Source organism: Sturnus vulgaris, chromosome 8 (assembly GCF_052056855.1).
Source record: "Sturnus vulgaris isolate bStuVul1 chromosome 8, bStuVul1.hap1, whole genome shotgun sequence".
In the NCBI taxonomy this organism is placed as follows: Eukaryota; Metazoa; Chordata; class Aves; order Passeriformes; family Sturnidae; genus Sturnus; species Sturnus vulgaris.
In genome coordinates, this window is record NC_142250.1 from 19,613,201 (window position 1) to 19,630,507 (window position 17,307).

The 17,307-nt window shown below is 46.9% G+C and overlaps 1 protein-coding gene across 6 annotated transcripts in view; it reads left to right on the forward strand.

Moving 5' to 3' along the window:
* The first annotated feature begins 465 nt into the window (after positions 1 to 465).
* Positions 466 to 17,307, forward strand: part of PKD2L1 (polycystin 2 like 1, transient receptor potential cation channel) — a 34,073-nt gene continuing 17,231 nt past the window's right edge. Inside the window, exons 1-2 of one of the 6 annotated variants that reach the window (XM_088169053.1) lie at positions 466 to 2,346; positions 2,728 to 3,737. Coding sequence is in view for 1 of the 6 variants with exons in the window: in XM_014875301.2 (XP_014730787.2) it covers positions 15,501 to 15,795 (295 nt within the window). In the remaining 5 variants the exon portion in view is untranslated. Of the gene's footprint in view, positions 3,738 to 15,140; positions 15,796 to 17,307 lie in introns of those variants that run through there. The other 5 variants (XM_088169054.1, XM_088169052.1, XM_088169055.1 and 2 more) reach the window with 5 other exon arrangements.

Sequence of the window (17,307 nt, forward strand, 5' to 3'; positions counted from 1 at the left end):
TGACCCCCTGCCCGCGGCTGGGATGCGCGGGGTCAGCGCGGAGGGCGGCGAATCGAGGCGGGGGCTCGGCTCTCGGCGTAGCCGGGGGGAGAGGCGGGGCGGAGCGGGCAGGGGGGCGGGAGGGAGGAAGGATGCTGAGGAAGAGGAGGATGACGAGGGCCAGGCTCTCTCATGATGCCTGGCTGCTTTTTTCTTTTTTTTTTTCTTTCCTTTTTTTTTTTTTTTTTTTCCTCCACTCCCTCCCCCTCGCGAGCTGATTGGTTGAGGGAAATTTGGTGCCACCTCGGCTTGCCCTCGCCATTGGCTGCCCGCAATCTGCTGTTCGCTCCCCGCGGCGCGCACCCTGCGCGCCCCGCTCCGCGCCCGCCGGGGCTGCTGCGGTCCCCCGAGAGCCCCGCGGACCCCCGAGAGCCCCCTCCGCCGCCGCCAGGGCTGCCCCTCACGAAATAAGGGGCTCCCGAGGGGTGAGGGATGGCAGGGAGCCCCGCGCCCCGTCCCCAGCTGGATGTGGGTTGCGGCGGGGGAAAAAGGGGATCCAGCGTGAAACATCTGCTCTGTACTGGGGATCTGTCTGGGGAGCATTCTACATGTATATGCGTGTATAGAAATCATACATTTCTGCAAAGAAAAGCACTCCACAACTTGTGTCCAGATAAGCATGTATGTCTGTGTAGATGTTCATCACGATATGCACAAATAGTTTGGAAACTGTTGGTTGCAAGGTTTTAAAAAGAATCCTGTCTGCTGTCCCCAGAAAACAGTGCCTTCAGCAGAGGATGGAAGGAAAAAGTAGTAGATCAGTTTTCTATCAGCTATTTTCCATAACAACCTCCTCGCTAGCCAGTAATGCTAGCAATATCCGGCCTCTGTCCAAAGTCCAAGCTCTGTCCGAAATTCAAACTCTATGCCACAGAGATCTTCACCATTAAAAGTGAAAAGCAGGGCCCTTACAAATCAAACCTTTTCGGTGACAGAGCCCGGAGGCAGCTCTCCTAACTCCACCGTGTGGTCACTGTGCCAGGCACCCTCAATAATTTAGCACCAAGGCTTAGGGTACCCTAATGCCATCGCCTTGGCCAGGACCTCTTGTAGCTCCTTCCCCTACTCAATAGTTTGTCCCGTGTTCCGTTTCTGTCCCCTGCTGACACATGAGTCATTTTGGGAGTGGAGCAGGAATGTGAAAAGCTAAAAATGTGCCCATATCCTTTGACATATATCCTGTCTGGAGCTCTCCTGCAGTGATGGAGCTGACCACACGAGGTGAAGACAGACAACCAAGATCTTGCAGAGTCCATCCCTGGGCTGATCCTGCTTAGATATATCGTGGCTTATTCAGTGACAGCTGTCAAAAGTGAGTTGCATTGTAATCATTGGAAGGGAAAAGTGGCAATGAAAAATAACAGTAGCCCGTTTGTCCTCCAGATTTAGAGGTGTCCAGCAAAGGAAAAAGAAAATATGTCCCTGCTTTTTCATTTCACTGTGATGGATGAAGAGGTCTCTGAGGAGTATGTGTTTAAATCTGATATTAGGATCTTGAGTCATGCCTACCTTTTGAGACACAATATTTAAACAGAGAGCCCAAATCAGAAGGTGCTCCTGGATGGTGAAAGCAAACACGAGTCACACGAGGGACTTTCAGCCGTCTCTTTTAAGACTGTCCATTAAACGTTTGGTTAACAACACTGAGGAGAAATTATGTTTAAATTAAAGATTGCACCTATTTTCTATGTGAGTGCTGAAAATTGAGCTAAAAACTACTCTAAGGAAACTTGACTCTTGCTATTTCCAAAAGAAAACCAGAAAAGAAATAGATTTTTTAAAAAGAAGGGGTACCTGATAATTTTAAAAAGGTAATCTCCAGCTCATAGTAATCTCAATGTCATGAACCAGGAGCAGACCTGGAATTGCTACCAGTGGGTGACAGTGAGGAATTCAAGGTTTGCAGTTTTGCAGATACTCAAACCCACCAGAGACCTTTCCCTTTCCATGGCTTTCTTTCCTTAGACATGGAGTGCAGCTAAAATTAAATTAATTGCTATCTAAAATTAATAACACATTTGGCTGCTCCCTCACAACGGGAGTAAGTTTTCTGCATATTCCCCTGTTAGTCTGGGGGGGGTAACCATCACTTTTTTTTTTTTTTTTTTAATTGCATAGAGGAAGAGATGGATCTTGACCATCATTGGGGCTGTGCTCAGCTGGCAGGTTTCAAGTCTTCTGTGCCAAGGACAGTCCCAAGAAACGCCCTGCACAGCTTGGCCAACTTCTCCAGCTGCCATTTGCATTGCCTTTGAAACAGGTTAATGCTCCTGAATGTGGCCACGAGGTTCAGACACTGACACCTTGGTGAGGAAGTGGAGAGTGTGCAGCATGGTTTGCTTTTCCAATGTTTGGATTGCAGCAGATCTGGCCTTGCTGTCGAAAGGCTTCTTGGCACTATGTGGGCTAAAGGCTTGGCCATGCTCTGCCAGCCAGGCTGCCTCCTGTGGAGAGCTGCTGGCCATGCCAGTGGCCTGCACCCTGCACAGCCCCGGCCCCACCACCCAGCCCTGCCCATCTGAGTCCCAGCTGCAGACTTGTGTCTCAGCTCTGCTGCTCAAAGGCAGCAAAAGACAAAAGGATCACTGGGCAGCCCACGTGGGAAAACAGAAATGTCTATATAAACACAGCAACAGAGCTTAAATCGGGTATTTCCCACTCTCCAGATGGGCTTTTCCCTCCTTCTAGGGAGAACTTCCCAGCTGAGCATTCAGCAGAATTACATTGCTTGTGGTGTACACCAGCTCTGCTACACGAAGATTTAGCTTCAGCCATCGTCCTCAGGAAACTGATCCAATTTTTCTGCATCTGGTGACTGCTGCCTGGGGTCATAGTCTTTCATAAAAGAGTTGATGCAATGCCAGGGCCACGGTGCAGAGCAGCAATGAGCAGAGCTGTGTCATGGGCAGCACAAGCCATGAACTTCAGCACCGGATTTCTTTAGAAATACATGGTCTAATGTAAGGCTGTTTCCACCTTCCTAAGACCTCCTCACAGATTCACAACTCAGCTGAGCCACTGGGCTAGTGAAAAATTCTTGCAGAATTCTTGTTGTCAGAGGGTCACACAGTTTTTCATCAAGGCTGGGGAAAACGAGGCACAAGCTAGCAGTGAGATTTACCACAAGACAGTATCAGTGAGCAGACACCTTAAGAGAAAGAACTGTCACATTCCTCTCCTGAGATGCACTAACCCACCCTGGTTTTGCTAACACAGTACCAGAATGCAGATAAAAGCATCAAAGCTAAGGTAAGGTTCTTTTACCATAACACGTTCTCTCCTATTCTCCCCTAAAAATAAAAAATGCTTTTTCATTTAGCAGTAAGTTTTGCAAGGGGATTTCATCTGGTGTTGACATCTTGGAAATTTTATTGGATCTCCTCGGTTACCCCCTCCAAAACTGTTGAAACAAAAAAGCTTGCTGCAAGGGGCTTTGCAAGGTTTGTTAAATGTTGTTTATTTATCTTCTTTAACAACATTCCCTGTCTCCCACTTTATCTTCTATTTCACAGCTGGAAGTTGAAACAAGAAGAGGAGACTCAAGTAATGAGGGAATAAGCTGAAAACTGGGGGAAGAAATGAACCCTATGCCAAAAATAAAGACTTGCAAAAACTTTCCTAGGATTATTTTCTGCATCTCTTGCATTGATTTCCTGAAGAAGTATGAAGCAATTCCAGCTTTAGAGCTTTTTCTAGAGGTAGGAGAATAATGCCATGGGTCTTTCATTCAAATAGCAATGCTGGGGTGGCTTTCTGTCCTTTCACCAATGCTTTCTCTCCTCCTTACCCTCATAAAGAATCTGCTCTTCAAAGGGGTCCAGCCCACTCTGCAGAGCAGATGAACACTGCTGTCATTCACCACTGCTGCCAGTGGTCTCTTAGGTGTCTCTGGTTTTGACAAGTTGACTTTTGGGCACAGGTATGTGTTGCAGAGAAATAGGGTAGGGGACCGTGGCTACAGAATGAGTTGGGACAAGACCTGGCTCAGATTACATGAATTCAGAATTAACAGCTACTCGAAAGATTATGGCACCTGCTGATCTTTTGGGGTTGTCTGTTCCAGCAGTTCAGGTGCCAGGGATCAAATGACAGCTCATGGGACCACCACATTTGTTTGATATTGTTTTCTCCCCATGCTTTCTTTTGGAAGCTGATGATCCTGTGTTATATTTTCACACACTCTGCCTTGTCTAGGAGAGGTAGTAAATGGCTTTCATATTTGAAAGGGAAAGCTAAGAATTGTTTAGTCACCTGGCTCCAGACAAAGTGACTTGAGGAGCCTGGTATCATGGCATTTACCAAAAGTGCTATTTATGTTTACAAGAACTGGCAGCATTCACTTGCTTGCTTTCTATCATGTTCCCCCCACCACACACACATTAAGACATCATCTGTTCTCTATAAATTCAATGGCTCCCACAAATTCCTGAAGATCCCCCGCTCTATCCTCACTCTTCAAGCATGGCTAAGCTCAGTATGGATTACCTGGGCTCCTCAGCTGGGAGCACCCAGAAGAATAGCAATGGCCACTCTCCCAACTGCCTTTGGAAGGGCAAGGGCTGGAAGAAGCTGATGCCTACCTTGCCACCCTGCTGCTGCTAAGTGGGAAATGTGAAATTAAAGGTAGTCAATAAAGCGTCTGAAATCACAGGTGTCTTATTGCCAGGGTTAGAAGGAAATGCAAACGTAACTGGGGTGATGGCCATGGCTCCAGGCTATGACCAGGATGGCTAAATTCCCTGTCACTGATGAGAGAATAAGTGCCAAGATAATCTTATCAGCACCAAGAATTAGGCTGATAACATGCTGATGATTGGGATAGGGTGCTTATCTCTGCACTTTGCTCCATCCCTTTCAGTCTGACTCAATGCCAGACACCCTGGCCACCCTCCTCCCCTCCTGTTACCCCAAACAGGCTTTCTCCCAGTCCTCGGGCTGCCAGCAGCAAGAACCCAGCCGGTATTGTCTAAACAGGGCCATACAATGGGCAGCATTGTTGATACTGGATTTTTGCCCTCATTGAAGATGACCTCACAGCCCACCCCTTGGCCACTTCAGCCAGCCCCTCGGGACTGTGAGGCTGTCTTTTGAACTCGGGTAAATAAATTGGGAGAGGAGGGGGAGAAAGGGATGGGGACCAGAGGAACACAGTGGTCTTTGTGTAGCCACCCTCTCTTCAGCACTGGTGCTCTCTGGTGTCCTACCCACATCAGATGTGGCAGGCCAGGTGCCAAGGAGCCGCATGCCGAGCGCCCATCCCCACCCTCGCTGGACAGCGGCACCTCTGCGCTCCTGCAGCCTCCCTTCTTTGGGCTGCAGCGTGCTCTGCTCATCTCAGCTGGCCTTTCTCCTCCTCCGGGCCTTCCGTGCCTTCTTTTCCACATGTGCATCCTACATGTCCTGCCCGTCTCTCCAGGCTGCGACCGTCCTCCCCGGTACCCCATCGCCTGCTGCCAGCACCATGGAGTGCTGAGCAGGGATCTGCAGAAATGCCACCTTCGTGGTGACAGGTCTTCTGACCCAGCTTAGGTGACATGGGCATTGCCACGGTGTCCCACGCCCTGGCTTAGACGCAGCTAACACATCCACGACACCCGCTGTGTCTGCAGGTGGATCTCCACCTGTACGGGAGAAAGGTGATGCTGCGTGGCTGTAAGCGTGAGCCCTGGGGACACATTGCCACATAGTCAGCACATGGGGAAACTGCAGCACAGGGGAATGGTGAGGGCACATCCAAGGTCAGTTTGCAGCTGCCTCTTGGGCAGAGCACAGTGTCCCATGCCACTGTTTATCCTGTTTGTGTGCGTGCTCTGCATCATTGCTTTCTACCCTGTCTCCTTGCTGCAACAGCAGCCTGACCATTTGATGACTGCCCCAACATTTAGGAGAACAAATAGAGTTTATTGAATTAAAAATAACCTGGGGTCTAAAGATTGGAGAGACATCTCCCTTACGTACTTGCTGGCTGAATCTCAGATATTCATTTTTATCCTGGAGATGTTTCTGATAGACTACTGTTAGGAGAAGCAGGCATACCCTGACAGGGAGACACTGGTGGGGTTGCCCTGAGAATGCATACGTGCTGCTGGGATGAGAAGCAGGAAGGACAAAGGAGAAACTTGCTGTACCCTCAGCCCAATGATTCCTACTCTTTAGGCTTATCAATGGCACACAGCCAAAAACCTCAAAGATTAGATGTGCTTCTCCCTGTCTGCTGCTTCTGACTTTGTCTACATCCATACCTCAGTTGCTTTTAAAGTGAATGTTTTCTTTCCTCTTGGAGAACAGGACTAGAGCAGAGAGCTTTGTACTACGCCAGAAGCCAGCTTTGTTTTTTTTTCTTTTCGGTCTCTGCTTATCCCAGTGAAGGGCTGTATATTGTCAGCAACATTTTATTGGTTTAGGGATATTTTTTGCTACAAGGATGGTGCTCCTGTCTTTGTCTAAGTCCATTTGCAACTGAAAATCCTTCAGGATTCCCCCCTGAGCCGAGTGCCTCCCCATTATGGTGTATGGGCTGCAGCAGTATGCATGGCTGGCCCAGTAAAGGACATTTTGAGTGCTTAAGGAGAAATGTCCTACAAGCTGTTATGTTTCTGGCCAGGAACATTTTTAGGTTTCCTTGCTTGTTCCCTTACCTGCCTGCCTGGAATTGCTGCCTTTTCAGGTCTTTAAAGAACTTGTCTATCCTGTCTCCTCTAAAGAATGGAGCTGAAAATACTCTTGCCTTTCCATGTCTACCTTCTCACTTAAAGTAAAGGGCTGCAGACTTCTGGGTTCCTGTTAATTTTCTGGGTAAAAATGTCCCACGTTAACCTAGTGTTTGTGTTTGGAGCGTTAATAGGGGGAAAGTTCTGTTGCAAGTGCAAAAGAAATCCTGAGCAGGTAACACTGAGGGGATACTGATATCATCTGCTCTTAGCTACTTCTGTTACCTTTTTAAAGCATCCTCATTTTGTCTCTAAAGTCTTGTGATTGTACTAGCACAGCAGTCTCATTCAAATTGTCAGTCTACAAACTTCTTCTTACAAAGTCTGGTCCTCGTGTCACTGGACAGGTGAGCAGATGACTGACCACCACACGCATTCACACATTCACACATTCACACAGCAGGCATTTGGTGTGTTTTGGGAGGTGTGTGTTTTCCTTTGTCCAAGCTCTGTTTGAGAGGATCATGTTTACAGAGGATTCAGGAATAAACTCTGAGAACAACTAATGTTGGCACAGAAATTACTTCAACTTTCTCTAATTGATAATGCCAGGTGATTTTATTCCTGATTCTTTGAGAAAATAAAGTAAGGTAAGGGTGAGGTAGCAGAATTTTATGGCTTTTGGTATAGAGTTATATGACATTATCACAACTGTTCTTATCCTGCTAATTTTACCTAGATGAAGATAGTTGTGAAGGTGTTGGGAAAGTGGGCTAGGAGCTCCCACTTTTGGTCTGAGGGTTCCTGGAACAACTCTGGGATCCATAGCTGGAGTACAGCTACTTTTAATTTCCCTCCTGATACACGTGAAGAAAGACAGACCAAACTTCTTCCTTCTGTAGACTGTACTGGACTATGAATAGTAGAAAATATGTTGGAGGTCACCCTGCTTAGATTTCCAGTAAGATCTTGGCAAATGGGATACATGGACTGAACTAAATAATAGGATGCAATTCACTAGACAAGTACAAAGGTCTAGTGTGAGGTGACAAGTCAACTATCTGAACCTGCACTGGAGAGTAACTTGGTGAGATAGCAGATAAGAGTCTGGGGGCAACAGTGGAGCATCTGCTCACAATGCCACACTACAAGCAGAGCAAAGTGTAGGTGTATAAATAGTCCCCTATGATAGACACAGGGAGTCTGGGAGACTGTCTGGTTCTGCTTGGCACTGGGGACACCCAAGGTCTGAGGGTTTTCTTTGTCTACTGTGCCATTTTGCTTTTTAAATAGCCTGCTGACTCTGTGGTGCGTTGGGAATAGGGCTCTGAAATAGGATTTGATGTTAAGATTAGCAACCCTAAAACTTGAAGAGCCTCCCTGAACAGCAAAAATATCACACAGGGAGAATCCAGGCAGAATCCTTTGCTGCCTGTCCTGCAACAGCAAAGTTTTGGTTTCATGTGTGATAGTCAACTGTACAGCTTTGGGGGATAAATGCCTGTCAGGATGGCACCCCTCAAACCACTACCAAGGGACTGCAATGTCTCCTCCACAATGTTGTCTCTATCTGATCACAGCTTCTGAGATATGCTGAGAGCACCCCACAGGTACTCCAGGATCCCACCTAACACACCTGAATGCATATAGACAGAATGAGTCTGGAAAGCACTGGAACACAGATAGAAACTAACTGGTGTGCAAACACACGATGTTGCCAGAGATTGGTTTGGCCTCAACTTCTTCACCTCCTCTTTCTCAATCACTCAAGTATATCCTTAAAAAACTGGCTCAATCAGGTGATTGGATCATCCCTTAATATCGAGCACATGCAGCACCTAATCCCAAAACTGATGACAGACTCTGAGTGTTCAAATGGCCACCTAAACCTTTCCCATCTTGTCTTCCTACCTATAAAACATAAACTTAATGGATTATTTGGAATTACATGGTGAGGAATAAGTAGAGAAAAATAAGTAATGTACAGCATGGGACTGTGCAGGTTGAATGGATATAATTGCACTGTAGAAAAATGACTGCCATCTAAACAATGATTTGGTTACAGAGAAACAGTGAACAAAAATAGAAATGTGGTGAATAATTTGCAGCTCCTGAGGAATCTGCCTCTCTGGTCTCCAGCCAGGACTTGGCCAGCACCTGCCCCCAAAAGAACAGTGGAGTGAGCTCAGGATGTGCTGAGGTAAAACTAGAGCAGCTCTTTAGTGTCCAGAGGGCTCCTGCCTTGGTTTCCAAAGATGTCAGGATTCCTTCTTTTGCATTTCCTCCCTGGGGCTCACAGCTGGATCTCAGGAGGTGCCAGGCCTTCAGATGCAAGGACCCTGCCCTGCTTCTGGTGCTACTGGATGTATCCCAAACATTTCTTTCATCCCTGGAAAGAGGTTATCTCCTCTTCAGCATGTGTTAACGTGAAGACTTAGCCATAGACTATGAGAAAAACAATACCAAAATGTCAACTGCTGACAGCTGCTGAAGAAGGGGGAGAGGGATACTCCTGCAGCAGGTATCAGAGATGCCTGATGTTTTGTCCTGGATGACCCTGATTTCAGTATCTCTCATTGCTAAAGTTTGCTCCAGGCATGACAGGAACAGGCAGGGTGAGTTCCCTGTCCAGGAATGAGTTACATGACAGTTAACCAGTGCTGAGGATTTAAGTTTGAACTGCTGATCCAGTTTTATACCCCTAGCCCCACCCTTTGGATTTTCCCTAAATTATTCTCCATGGGACATCTGCCTTGTCTGCTCTTGCCAGAGGCCCTGAGAGGTGGAAATATTCCTAAAGTCAACATGCAATAATTAAACTGCAAAGCACCTGGCAACTCTGAGCAGATGGCCATTGTATGTCCTCCATACCATATCTGCCACTTCTGCTGTAGCTTGTGCATGATATGCAAGGATCAGTAACCAGCCAGAAAAAGTTTTCCAGGTGGAATGAATTGTACTTCCTTCATCCCAAACACCTTCACTGGTCCTCAGGTGGGATTGGTTGATGGCTGAGTGCTCTGCTGAGCATTTAAAGAAGCCTGGCCGCCTTGCTCCTGGCTGTAGCATATTGTTGTGGCTCTGTCCTGGCAAGGACAGGCTGGGTCTTGTTGAGGCTGTGCTGGCTCTGCCTGTATTTGTTAACCGGGGTGACAGGCAGTAATTGACTGAGCCTGATAAAGGACAAGCCCAATGTGGTATGGAAGGTGAATTCTGGTGCGATTGGGATTTCCAGTGCTTGTGGCTGTGGGGGAATGTAGCTTCAGGCAGAAGAGCCCCTGAGGAGGGGAGGGAGCAGTGCAGTAAGGGGGACCACGGAGGGCACAAGATGGGGAGGCCCAGCTGCGCGGAGGGCACAAGACGGGCGAGTCCTGGGGCTGCGCTGCCCTGGGGCCCTGTGGCACCAGGCCAGCGGTGGTCGGTGCGTGTGGCCATCGCCACACTGGGGAGACACCCGCTGGGACCAGCGCTCAGCAGCGGCCACCGTGTCCGGGATGAGGGAGCGAGCCGGGGCCGTGTCCGGGATGAGGGAGCGAGCCGGGGCCGTGTCCGGGATGAGCCCGAAGGGGCGGAGCGCCGCTGCCACCTGGCGGCCGGGGCCGGGCGGCGCAGGCGGAGGCAGCGGGCACGGTTCGGTTCGGCCCGGCCCGGCCCATCGGCTGGGGAGAAGTGGGGGCCTCCTTGGAGCATCCCACGGGGTTCGGCTGAAGAATTTCACCCAGAGGGGTGGGCTGGACTGCCACCGCTGAGAGATTTGAACCTCCTCCTGCGATTCCTCCACAAAAGCAGAAAAGATCAATGCTGCTCCAAGTGAGCTTCCCGAACAGGGCAGCCCTGTGCCAGTTTGTAGCCATATGCTAAGAACTGCCCAGCAAACCTGGCAGTGGTGGTCACAATAGTGAGTTTAAGTGCTTTGCTAAACTCGTAAATATGTAACTGGGGGGGTAGATGAAAAGCACTGAAGTATAAATAATAGCTAATGAAACCAAGCAATATTTCAATGCAAGTTTTACTGTGAATAAACAGAAAAAAACTCACAGGCATTACTTATGCTTCAGAGATCAAATGCATTAAAAAGTGCTGGTGCATCTAAAAGTGGGAACACCAGCAGGCACGCAAGTTCTGGAGGAGGGAAACAATTCTATAACAGAGACCTTCTTTTACTAGTCTCCTATTATATGAATTATGCTATTCCATCAGAACGCTGGATGTAGCACTGTAATTCTCCATCATGCTTGCTTCTGTTAACAAAGCTGATGGAAACTACAATCTCATCTCTCACATCTGATGCATCCTGCTATTTTTTACCCCCGTATATTAGTGCAACATTCCCCAAAAACCAAGAGGGATCACATTCCTTTTTCTCATCACACTTATTCAACACAAGCTTGCAGGCTGCTGTGTTCTCAGGGGTCTTATACAGAGACTCTCTTGCATCTGGCAGATAGCTGGATTGAGGAAGAAATCTTTGGTCTGAATCCTGCTTTGTCTTTGTAGGGACAGTGCAGGTGTTTGCTTGTGATATGCCATGGGACACAGCCTGTGTGTCCCCTCTTCTTGTTGGCTGTGATAAATGTGGGTCGAAGGAGCAGCCTGTATCCAAGCACCCTGTCGCTGACAGTAGCCCAGCCTATGAGAAGTGACTCCTTAAGCCCCTCGATGGAAGCTCCCTGACTTGTGACAAGTGTGGGTCACCTCTGGGAGTAAACTGTGGTTTGGTTGCCACCCAAGAGCTGGTTTCATAGCACAGGAGGAAATACCTTTTGTTTTGAAGCTGGTCCTCCTCAGGTGCTTCTGGATTTTTAGGTGTGGTTCTCACCTGGGTATTCATCCCTGCCCACGGTGTGTCAAAGACAGACTTTCACCCAGCAATGCCAGTTGGCCCAGACAGTTCCTAGGAGCACAGAGTGTGTTTGCTGCATGTGTGTATTTGTGTTAACATGCCCACACATGGATCTGCACGGCTGCATGTATCACAATGAAGCCTTAAGAAAACAACACCATGCAGAGTGACAGTAAAGCTTCTTCGTAATCAAAACTGTATTTAGAGATCAAGAAAATTTAGTTCTATATTTTAAAAAGAGGGAAAATCAACATTATCTTGTAAAGGACCTACCTGATAACTTCATCCTATACCTGCTTCTTTCTGCTCAGGTGGAGTTGCACGTGCAGAGTCCCTGTGAATTTGCGGCCAGCCAGTGTCCCCACTGAAGGCCACTGCACGGGTACATGAATGTAAGAGAGCTCTCCAATGTGTTAGGAAATTAATAAGTGTTAGTAGATATGTCTTTGTACAGATGTTTATGAAAACTTATTGCTAAGTTGAACATCATGGTAACAAGTTTTTATAGGTCAATTTCAATCTATCCTTAGCTAAAATGTCCTTCACTCTCTCTTCACCTCAGCCAGATCTACCTTGACAGGTTGGAGACATGTAGGGTTGATTACTGAAACATTTCTTACATCTTGGTCTGCAGAAAGCACCTTTTGTGCCGGTTCCTCATCAGGTCTCTCATGAGGTGGTTGGATTCCTTAATCTCTCAACATAACTAGCATAGGAATGGTATTATTTCAGTGTAGATAAAATCCACCTTTTTGATGCAAAAAAAGAGATCGGTGAGAAGACTTCATTTAAATTAAAATTTCATTTTAATGAAAACATATGAACTTTAATACACTATGCTGGGAAAATTTTCAAAATGTGTCATAAACAGTTTACTCAACACTGTACTTGAAAGTCTGTTTTTTCATTTCTGACGTTTAACAGTTGATTAGTGCTGTCACCACCACTTTCCCTTTCTCTATTCCTAATGCAATCCATAGAGATAACAACTATCTCTAGCTCTGTTTATGTTCCCTGGAAGTGGGAACCAAACGCTTGTGTTGATGAGAACCTGCTGAAAGTGGATTATTGCCAAGAGAATTAACATAGCACCCTAAGTAAGAAAACAGGAACTTGGCTATAGAATTATTTATGCATGGTTGTGTCTCTTTCTTTTTTTGTTTTAGTTGCAGTGAAGAGTGACTATAGAATATGTGCACTGCTAAACTTATATCCAAGATTTCTCAAGAACGAGGCATCTGTAAAACTTTAAAACTCAGCGATGATGATTAAGCTCCTGGAAGAAAACTAAAAGTATCGTTAAAAATCTGTGCCAAAACTGATTCTGTTATAGAGCTGGACTTCTGTCCTGGTCCTCTACCAGCTCTATTCAGCATAGAAAGTTGGTCTGTATCTGGTGTCCCAGCATCACCTCTAGCTGGTGAAAATGTTCCTGCCAGGGCTGCTTCAGCAGTGGCTGGTGAGCTCCTGGAGAGCCTGTCCTCTTGGGTCTGGTGAGCAGAGTCACCTTCAGTCCCAGAAAGTTATAGGACTTTCTTCTAACCATGAAATTGAAATGCTTTGGTAGTTCTAATTCAATGTTTGGTAGTGCCTTTTTTTTTTTTTTTTTTTTTTTGGGCGGGGGGGTGGAGAATTTATTAACTCTTTGGTGCTCTCTTTACACAAAGAAAGTGTGTGAGATTTTGTTTAAAGGTCTGTGGCTTAGCATACTGATAGAAAAACTTCTGTGACTATGGTACTTTGTTTTACCATAACATGCTGAATCCCACTGTGATAGTGGTTTCTGGTTTTAGAAACAGTCTTCCATGGGTATCTCTGAAAGGGTTCATCTAGGCCTGCTGAAAAATGGATCTCAACAAAAAAAGGAAAAAGAAGAATGGAGAAGAGAAATTCTGTTGGCTGGTTTTTACAAGAATGAAAGTTTGGCAAATAAGGCCCAAGGCACTGTAAGGAAAAGAGATGTTAGGTAAGTTCTCACAGATGCTACCAGACATACACTGTTCCTTAGCCAGGAAATACTGCTGCTCCACATGGGCTTACATCAAACACCACGTAGGGCAGAGCAGAGTGATCTATGAGGTCCTGAAGTCTGGATCATATTCTCCCGCAGCTGATATGTCTCACATCATTCAAGTTTACTGGCTGAAAAGGAGCTCTCTAGACCCGCATAAATTGAGTCACCTCATGCTGCCTGTAAAGCGTTGCATGTGTTTCCTTAATTACAGAGTGCTCTTTGTTCTGCCTTGTGTTAGGCTCTTCAAAATCAGGTGACACAGACATGACCTGTATTCTGGGCTAGGTGGGTGACTTGATCTTTCAATACAGGACAACTCTGCTTCTTTCACCCACCTGCTCTGTGCCCCAGCCACTGAGACAGCAGATCTGCACTATACCTGGGTCATGAAAGATGGGATGGGATGTGTGGTGGTGCTGTGCCACAGGCAGCAAGAGCTGCACTGTGAAAAAAAACCCCATGTTCCCCCAAAGCAGCAGCTCTGCACCTAAGTAATGCTACTTGTGCATGGGCAGGGCTATCTGCCCTATGGTCCCAGGAGTGCAACTGGATGTCTGCCTCTGGATGTGGCCTTTCACTGGGGCCTCATTCCTTAGTATCGTTGCTGCTTGGGAGCTCTGCAAATGCTTCCCATCTGTTGAACACGATGATTCCATGCCACTGCTTTCATCTTGCTAAGGAGTAATAAAACACAACAGGCCCTAATAATACCAAATTCAGTCAAAGGATCCAATCCAGACCTCCAGTGACTTTCCAGCCACTAAGGCTACCCTCTTAGTGCCCTTGTCTCACTGTTGTTCAAGCAGCTGCTTAGTGCCACGATCTTAGGGGACATCTCTGCATATCCCTGCTGGATTGGCAACATCACCTATATGAACGTTAGAGTCCAAAGAAAACATCCTTACTTGGTCCTACAGGAGTGAGAGTCATGTTGCTTCCTTGGGTAATGCCAGAAAAGTAGCAACCCTCAGTACCCATGGAGAGGCACCTGTTCTGAATTCTGTTTTCAGACCTGAGGAAGGACAAGGCTCAGGCTACACATTCTTTTGCAGTCCATCACCAAGACAGTGTGTTGTCCCAAGGCTAAGCTCTGGGACCACTCAGGGTGCAGCCACAGGACCTGTGGCGCCTGGCACAACTACTTGCTGGTGGCCAGTGGCAAGGTGGATGCAGGCAACTCCCAGCCACTATTATTGCCAGTTTTGCCTGTTTGTTATTTTGGTGTGTTTTGTGGGTTGCTTGGTTTTTGTTTTGTTTTTTGGTGGGTTTTTTGTTTGGTTGCTTGGGTTTCTTTTCAATCAGGCTTGCCTCAGGGCTGGCAGGCACTGCAGGGCTTGTGGAAATACTGTGAAAGCAGATTCCACCCCCTGGTTTCCAAAACGACTGCTACATTTACTCCCGTGTTTCACCCCTGCTCTTACAACCAGCCGAGGAAGAGAAAGGATGCTCCTGCTCTTTGGCCCGTCACTGAAAGTGTGAGCCCCCAGCCCCGAGCCAAGGCTGCTGTCCCTCCCTCTCCCAGGGCTCTCTCTCGGGATCCCCCCTGGAGCTGACCTGGGCTGCAGCACCCGAGGGGTCCGGCCACTCCTCACCCGCTGGGGCCGGCTCTTGGCAGCCTCCTCACGACGGCATCTCGGTCTGTTAATGCCGGTGAGAAGCAGAGAAGGCTCCTCCTGGACTTGTCGGTGTTCCCAGGGCGACTGGGATAACAGGGCTGACGGTGTTTCCTGACAACGGGTAGTGCCACCCCTCTGATCGGTGTCACCAGCTGAGCTGATATAAAAGAGAGAGAGGATGCTCACTCTCTGTGGGGCGCTGCTGGTGTGCCCTCTCCTGGCTGCTGAGGCAGACAAGCTGCTTGGCATTGATTATCCTTGCTAACCTTTAGTTCCAGCCTGGGCAGCAAATCGTCACAATTCCAGTTAGAAAGTACTTCTGCTGGCAAGGAGTAGTCATGAGTTTGTCTCACCTAAACAACAGAGCTGAGAGCCACTTTAAAGTATCAGAGGTCCATGAACTGGAGACAGTGGGAAAGAAAGCTTGGGACAATCCTGCTTACAATGGCTCTCCCTCCACCTCCCTGAAAATTCAAACCATTTACAACCCCAAGTCTATGCTGGAGAATCCCTATGATAATTTTGAAGAGGTTGGGGATTCACTTCCCTACCAGGAAGAACGGACCAAAGCTGGGAATGGGAAGACAAATCCTTTCCTCAAGTGCTGCTTCTACATCTTCAGAGGCATCCGAGGTAAATCTCTGGTATCTCATTAGAAGGGAGTTATTAGCCCTCAGAGTAATGGTGTGGGAGGGAGGGGAGGAAGAGAAGGGATGCAGAAGGTAGAAACCTCATAGTGTCTGTGTAGCCCAGGGACCTGTTCAACATGCAGTAGCTTTACTCCAGAGATCACCTTGGGCTGACCTGAAAGGAGCATCCTCGTCCTGTGTGCCTTGCTATAGCTTCATGATCTGTGTTGTTACCTTTACTACAAGGTAAGGGACTTAGTGGTGTGCCCAAAGTCATGCAGTTAATCTGCTGGCAGAGTTTAGGTGCTCTGAATCCCCAGGAGCCATCACTGTGGTGGTGAGACTATTCTGTCTTTGTGTGCATTTTCTAGATAGAGTGGTACTGGCCCCTGTGCTACAGTAACATAAGAACTGACATATCTACCAGAGAAAATTTAGCACTGTCAGGACTGAAATGTAGAGGATTACAGCAATGTATCAAATAATGCTTTGTTTGAAGGTAGCTGAAAGAAAGAGGTGCTGTTTTCCAATTTAAAAGACAAAGGGGAATAAAATATTATGTAGGTTTATTCAGAGGCAAGCAAAACCCTGGGGGCAAGATAAGTCTCCTGTCAGGATACAGTCCTGGGTATGGGCATTATTTGAACAGTTTCTTATAGAAGGCATAAAATTCTATTTAATAAACAGGAAAGATAAAGCAAAGAAAAAAAGTTCTTGCCAATGTCTCTTTTTTTCCTCTCTTGGAAGGCAAGAACCTTTCTCAGAGCCATACCCTCTAACACTACGATTGGGTGAATAAGAGTACAGCTTGGTCCTGAATTGCACTGCCCCTCTATGATCAATACTTTTGTCATTGCCATTACAGTCTAACACTACTAATTCACATGGAATTCAGAGCAGAGGCTTTAGAGATTTCTCCTGGCCAAGGAACTGTGCTGAGTGGGTTTGGTAGCTAATTACAGATTACTCTTAGGCAGTGTATCATTTACCTGGTTTATTCTGAGATGTTTTCTTCTAGGCATTGTTTGAGGCTTAAAATGGAAAAACATATCCATACTTTAACATCAAATTTCCATTTGTGAGCTGCCAGAGTTGAATTTGGAGCACACAAATGATGATAACTGTCATGATACTACATAATTTTGTTCTTCTGGCTGTTGCAGCACTGTGTCCTGATACTAAGGGTGGTAAATAGGGCTGTAGGAAATACCAAAGCTGGGAATCCAAAGGCCAGTACAGACAGACCAAAGGCTTCTTTGAGCCTCACTGAAGTGGGGACATTTTCCTCGAAGAATTTACTTCCTTCTTTTGCATGTTTACTAGGTGCTCATCCTTTTTCATTGCCTCTCCGTTGCTGGTTTTCCCCTTTTACATTTAGTCACCTTGGTGTCTCACATGGAAAATAGAAGTAGTACATATAAGTTAGTGAGACAATGAGAGTTAGAGAGGTTGGAATTTTACTTAAAAAAACATTTCCTGGGATTACATATCCATAGCTAGTGATAATAGCTGGATT